Here is a 7,049-nt window from a genome sequence, read left to right on the forward strand (position 1 = left end):
GAATTAAAGTTGAAAGCGCTCTTTGCTGTGTGACACAGGCACAGTGCCATGGTGTCTTCCTCAAACCATCCACAAAAACAAGCAGAGAAGACTGTTTCCTACACCTTACACCAGGCTGGCAGAAATAACTGAGTGCCATGGAGCTGCCTTGCAGACCAGGATAGCTCTGCCTCAGAGCTGTTCAGAAACGCTCCAAGTACTTGTTGAACATGCTGACATTTTAAAAAGAAGTCACCCGTATTTATCTTTTCCAATTATCTCCATAAATACATAAAATAAAATTCCTTGTTAAGGTCAAACACTTCTAAATATCCTGGTTGATGCAAGCAACCAGGGTTTGCCTCATCAGGTTTACACAAGATGCTAACAGACAAGCAAAAGCAGAATGCCATTTTCCAGTGGACAGTGTGGGAAAACACTCCTTGCCTAGTTATAAACAAGGAATCACTGTATTTCACTCAGGTCATACCATTTCCATTCCGTGTCCTCACAGAACAAGTACCTATCCATAAAAAAAAAAAAAAAAAACCAAAAAAAAAACAAAACAAAACCAACCAGATGCTATAGGAATGCTGATTTCACACAGGATTTTCTCATAACTGAGAATGACTTAGTTACAGATTAACTTTGCCCCAGAGCAGCAGAGCAGACATAAGAGATGAACACACAGCAAGCCTTTGCCACTGGTTATTTTTGCTGTGCAGAACCATTTGGGAAAACCTACCCTACTGCCAAGGTGTGATGAACATTCAGCACACTGCTTCCAGTGTGTGCCCAAAGTCAGTGTGTGTTGTCTTTGAAGCAGGTCAATCTTTAAAAGGGTACTAGCTACTTTAAATAGAACTGGAAGGGCAAGAATACAAAGTTCTTGAGCAAATATTTTTCCTTGCTGGCACCCAGTCCTATATCTTGTGCTAGCTCTGCTGTCTCCACCTTGAGCCAGGAGCAGAGATTAGCAGGAGCCATTCAGCAGTTGCAGAGTTCTGGCAGTTCAGGCCACTCCAGGTGGTGGGGAAGGGAATCCTTGCTGCCGCTTCTGCTCTGAGTTTGGAGTAGAAAGGCAGCTCCCAGGCTCCAAAAGACACTGCCATGAGCTCCACCACCACAGCAGAGTACAAACAAGGTGACCACTGAATGAAAAGAAGCTCAGCACATTTGCTCAAGGCCTCCTAGCAGAAAGCTCAAGACAAACCCCAGCTTTCAGCAAACAGGAAAAATTTGTGTGGACCAAGCACAAACTGTAGTTAGATCACTGCTGTGCAAGAGCACCATCACAATTCTCCCAGCAGTACACCAGGCTCAGATTAAACCAGTAGTTAAAGGAATTAAAGTCAGGACTTCCTATTTAAAAAGACACCACAATCTCCTGTGGATAACAACCCACTGAAGTAGCTGAGCATTTGCAGTACGTCTAACACCCCAGTATGCCAGTGCCAGGGACCTGGATAATTGCTAGAGCTTTAACTTCAAACAGAAATAGCTACTAAATTGAAAGAATTGAAGTTTTTCTTAGTACAGACAGTGTTCATAGGGCATAAAAAAAAACCCCAAAAATTCTGTAGGGGAAAGAGCTGCAAAGACTATTAAATGTGTTCTGCCTTGGGCTCAGAGAGAGATGAGATACAAAATCCCACCAGCTCTGAAGGCAGGAAATTGTCACCTCTAGCATTTTTCTTTCCCTGTTCACATCATGTCGTATTACAGTGGGAATTTTACTGTCTCTTCTTCATGTAGTAGAACTAAACACCTTTTAGTTGTGCAACCTCTCACCAATAATACTAAGTAATTCTCACTCTGACAACAAAACGTGAAACAAGCGCCACCCCCACTCCAAGAATCCCGGCCCCGGAATGTTTTTCACGCGAGTCCCCAAAGGCACAGCCAAGGCAGTCGCTCCTCCAGCTCCTCCTGATGGCAAACCACGGGCACAGCACTCTAAGGAGGGACTGCATGGGAATGCTGATGTCATCCGACGCCAAATGCCATAAAAACCAAGACCGAAGCAGGGTTTGGTGGAAGACAACACCTGGTTTGCTCAACTGCTGGGATCAGCAGAGGGGCAGATGCAGATGCACAGGAGGCCTTCTCTGGGTCTGTGACAAATCTCCAGCTGAGCACTAGTCAAGACCAATGGCTCTGCTTTAAACTTACTGTCCAACTGGCTTAGTGAAGGAAAAACAGGGAATGAAACCCACAGAACAGAGGAGGCATGTCAACAGTGAGTGAGATCAGGCTGTCAGGCTGTGCAAGACAGGAGAGAGATTAAGGCAGCGAGGGACAGAAGGTTTGAAAATAGCTGAAGATGCGAAGAGTGACTGCCATTTATATATTCATCAGCTCAAGAATTGATACAGCTGCCTGGGATACTTTTCCTTTAACAGCAAAAAAGAAAGGAATCCAAACAATGATAACAGAGAGAAAGCGCATGGGAAAACAAAACACACAGAAGTACCCTCTAGGTAACAAACATTTTATTTATTTCTTAATGAAGCTACAGCAATATCTGCAATTACATAATTATGAAGCACTGAAAAACCAAAGGAATGAAATGGCCTGGGTCCAAGCACTAAGGACATCACACCTTGTCTCTCACTGAGCCATCACTCAGAAAAATCACATTATCTGAAAAGAAATTTAAAAAGTTAATCTTGAGGATTGTTTTGCCCTGTTGCAAGCCTTCACACCATGAAGACCAGCTATTTGTGTTAAAATAAGCTGCTAAGATGTGGATTTTGGAACAGAATAATAGTTCATAAAACAAAACAGTGTCCAATACAGGGTTCTTTCTCTACCTGCCCTGAAAGCAGACAATTCAAGGTGGCTACTATGAAACAAGGGTGCTAAAGCTGATGAAAAGCTGCTGAACAGTCAAAGACACTGGAAACATTTTAAAATAATGGTTTAATTCTTTGAGTACAATCTTTATCAGTTACAGCTTATTTCCTTTTTGTCATTTTCAGTCTGCACTACCCATGCCAATAGCCTACAGACTATAGAAAGCTCCCATTGCATCAAACCGCACAAACTTCTAAAGCATCTTGAGACTGGGCCTTTTCAACAAGAAACCATTAGGAGAACACTAATTAAAAAAAGAGAATTGCTTCTCCCCTCCAGTAATTTATAGCACTGCTAGCTTTTAAAGAGGCTGCAGAAACAGCCTCCAGGACTATGGCTGTTCTTTTTCCTTTTTGCCCCCCCTCCTTTCCCTCTGTCCTAGTTTTTTTAGACATACTTGTGTAACAGAAATGTTTGCTCTACTACCCAATTAATTTACCCGTCACTCAAAAGCAACTCAGTAGCAGCTCTATCCACAATAAAGATGAAGGATGCTCAGGCTATTTAAATGCTCTGGGAAAAGTTGAGTTTCCTAGTTTTCTGTTGTGTTTATCCAAGGCACAAGTCTACTCCTCATCCATTCTGTGCTCTTCTTACCACTCCTGGCTACCAGAACAAAGTGTTTCTAAGTTCTCCATCAAGTTATCTGCACATCTTTCTGAGGTCCTTAATGGTGACATCTCCAGTCTTCAACAGGAATAAAAAAATTCTGGCAAACTGAGACAAAGCTTCTAAACAAATTGTGCTTAGAAAAGGAATCTGCCTGACCTGCAGCACTACACACCAGTGTTCTTAAAACACTCAATGTCTGCCTCCTGCACCAACTGGCATAAGCAAATGACACCAACAGTTTGCAACAGCATTCTCTCATTTTCTGTGTGTTCACAAGCAGTGCCAGAGAAAATCTACTGGTACACACTACCCATTCTCTCAAAATCCTTGAGTGTGGATGCTGAGGCTGAAGACAAACCAAGCTCCAGTCCAGAGGTCCTCCACCCCCTTTCCATTTTAAAAGGGCAAGGGGCACCTTGGTGCTTTGCTCCTTACCTGCTATAATTGTTGTGGCCTGTCGCCTCACATTGTTCTTATCTGTATATTCACCATAATCTATTTTTCCTTCAACAAAGATTCGAGAGCTGGAAAAAAACAAGAATTTGATTTTGGTGCTGCAGTTTTCCACCCTGTATCTAGAATCACAGAATGGTTTGGGTTGAAATGGGACCTTAAAGACTGTATAGTTCCAACCCCCTGGCCATGGGCAGGAATACCATCCACTGGATCAAGGCTGCCCAAAGCCCCATCCAGCCTGACTTTTGAACACTTCCAGAGATGGGGTATCCACAGCTTCTCTAGGCAGCTTGCTTCAGTGCCTCACTACCCTGACAGTAAGGTGTATATCTAACCTAAATCCATATATCTAACCTAAATTTCCCCTCTTTCACTTTGAGCCCATTCCTTGTCCTATTACTACAGTTCCTGATGAAAAGGCTGAATTCAGAATCTGATTCAGAGTACACAGGCTTTTGTATCAGTTGTTTGTAGCAGGTCTGCTAACTTGTTTTACAGCACCTGTATCTTTGTATAGTTCCTGGACACCATAATTATTACACTAATCCATTATTAAGGCATTAAATCCTCAACCACATTTGTTATTCACTTACCCCTTCCTCACATACTGATAGGTGACATCCCTGAGGCCTGGTCTGAAGACAGAGATCCTGTGCCATGTCGTCTTCTGACTGATATCACCTAAGGAACAGAAACAACAGAGCTGGATGCCAAATCCTCTTTGTGATACAAGACACAGAAATTAGTTTCAACACATTGGTATTCTCAAACAATGAGAAGTGATTTGAAAACAGACATATACTAGCACTCCATCTCCCACTTCACTCCAGAACGACATGTTCCACTCATCTGTGTCCAAACAAAATCTTGTGCAGAAGCACAGTTCAAACCAAGTCATCACTTTTCCTGGAAGACAGTGCTCAGGCTCTTATTTTTTTTTCCCCTGTCAGACACTCCACTTTGACTAGAAGTTAGGGAATATGAGACATCCGTAGATGCAAACTGATGACAGAATCAATGAGAAAATTATCTTTTCTTTATCTTCCTCATCTTGAAAGACAAGTAAGAGTACAGAACCTGCTATGCCTCTGACAAACCCCACTAGTGACAAACTGCCCACTCAACACTCCTCTCCTACTGAGGAAGGTCAACAGCAGATCTCTCATCAGTATATGCTGCTGGGGATCAGTAAGGCACACAAATGCAGCAGCATCTCTGCTGACCTCAAAGGAACTTTCCTGCACCCCAGAGATTTGCAAGCATGATGCTGCTGGCCATGCAGCGGTGACCTGGGACATGCTGCTCATGCGGACTCACCTCCCTGGCTCACTTCACCATCTCCTGTCCGCCACATCTCATTGGTTGCCAGGGAAAATATGGTAACAGGATTTTTTCCTTCCACTTGCCTCATGATAGGGTCCTGTCCAACCCGACCAAGCAGCTGAACACGATTCATGGCTGAAACAAGAGAGACCAAACACATATACAGGTGAACTGCTAATCATGGCAAGCTGCAAATCAGCAGCTTTTGTCAAGGGCTAGGATTACAACTTCCTGATCCTCCTAACCACTTTTCAAGCTCTTGTGACTTTTGGCTTTTTCAGGCCCCAGCAGGTGGTTGACTGTGTCTGTACTGTCATTATTATTACTATGATATAACCTATTTAAAAGCCAAAGGTTCTTTATTCTTTCTGTTCTATCTTTTTCACAGACACATCCATATATCACTTGAGGCTAATTTGCATTTACTTATCTTGACTTTTATTTGTTTCACAACGATAAAAATAAAATGCATAGCAGTATCTTTGAAACAAAGTTGCAGTATTACACTCCATCCTCTGAATGAGAGAGCCATTTGTTTCTACACAGGTACCAGGCCTAGGCAGACAGTTTATCCCTTCTCCATGTTCAAGGATAACTGGAAGAGGTCAGGGAGGCGTCCCTTGTGCACAATGAGCATGTGAAGTGAATAGTGAAGGCTGAAGTACACCTGCAGCAAATCCTGCTGGGGCAGCAGCACCCACACAAGTCCCCCAGGGACCCAGGAGTCTGAGAAACAAGCACACAAGGCACCTGAAGACAGGTGTTAGAAACCATGACAACAGCAGACCCAAACCACTGCCACAGATAAAGTACAACTACCTGCCCTTTACAGATGGTAATCCTCATGAGGGCTTTTTTCTTTTCCCCCTAAAGTGCTGCTTGACCTCACCTTCTCCTGCAGCGACCAGACAGGAAGCCACTCAAGAGTCTGTGTGCTTGAAACAACACATTCTTAGCTGCTACACTGAGGAGCTACCATTCCTAGCTCCTTCTCTCCTGCCCTATTTCAGATGTTCTAAAACTGAGATAAACACAGTGAGAAACAACTAAGTTGCATGTCAGGAGCTACTTACATCTTTCAAGTACCAATGAGGTAGCCATATCAGAGTCATGTCTTACAAACTGGCGTAGCACCTGAACGAACAGAGAAATGCGAGTTTGCACCACACAAACTATGAACAGCATTCACAAGCCTTTACACCTCATTTTTGGAGCACTTGCAGAGGTTCTGCAAGTATGTTCTTTTATGTAACTAATGGGAAAACTGAGGAAAGAAATCTGTTCAGCCAAATGAAACTAATAAGATTGTTTAAGAATGTCTGGTTAAATCAAGGTTAAAAAGTTGCCAAGAAAGAAGGGTGGTCCAATGGTGTACCTCCAGCAATTATTTTTGGGACGTGCAGTAACTACTGTTTTTTCTGTAATACATAAGTAGGGGGGAGGTGGTTTGTAGTACTGTGGTGGTTTAGTTGTTAGAGCTTTGGTCTTTGGAACCAAACAAGTCTGATAGTTCCACCAACTTTCTGCTTTACTTCAGAGATTAACCAGGTGTGCCCAAAAAGTACATCCACACATTGGAATGGATGCACTGACACCCTTGTTCCCAAGGCAAATCAAGGACACAAAACTCTCAGTACTGCAAGTGGGGAAAAAAGGAGCTGCCTTTATGCCAGCAAATATTCCATCCTAGAACGAGCAGGGGAAAATAAACCCAGGAACACTTTTGCTAGAGGTCCATGTGGAGAAACGGAGGGAAAGGCTCATTTCCCATAACATGTGGTTCTAGGCCCGTGGGAGAGCTCACGTTTTTCCCCCAAAAGCAG

The 7,049-nt window shown here is 43.2% G+C and overlaps 1 protein-coding gene across 1 annotated transcript in view; it reads right to left on the bottom strand.

Moving 5' to 3' along the window:
- Positions 1 to 2,454: 2,454 nt before the first annotated feature.
- The window catches only part of WEE2 (WEE1 homolog 2), an 18,311-nt gene continuing 13,716 nt past the window's right edge, over positions 2,455 to 7,049 (bottom strand). Inside the window, exons 12-16 of the mRNA XM_017739970.1 lie at positions 6,300 to 6,407; positions 5,221 to 5,361; positions 4,497 to 4,584; positions 3,883 to 3,971; positions 2,455 to 2,622 (exon numbers count right to left, since the gene is read on the bottom strand). Coding sequence (XP_017595459.1) covers positions 2,576 to 2,622; positions 3,883 to 3,971; positions 4,497 to 4,584; positions 5,221 to 5,361; positions 6,300 to 6,407 — 473 coding nt within the window. The 3' untranslated portion in view covers positions 2,455 to 2,575. The remainder of the gene's footprint in view (positions 2,623 to 3,882; positions 3,972 to 4,496; positions 4,585 to 5,220; positions 5,362 to 6,299; positions 6,408 to 7,049) is intronic.

This window comes from Corvus brachyrhynchos, unplaced genomic scaffold, assembly GCF_000691975.1.
Source record: "Corvus brachyrhynchos isolate BGI_N302 unplaced genomic scaffold, ASM69197v1 scaffold27, whole genome shotgun sequence".
Taxonomy (NCBI): Eukaryota; Metazoa; Chordata; class Aves; order Passeriformes; family Corvidae; genus Corvus; species Corvus brachyrhynchos.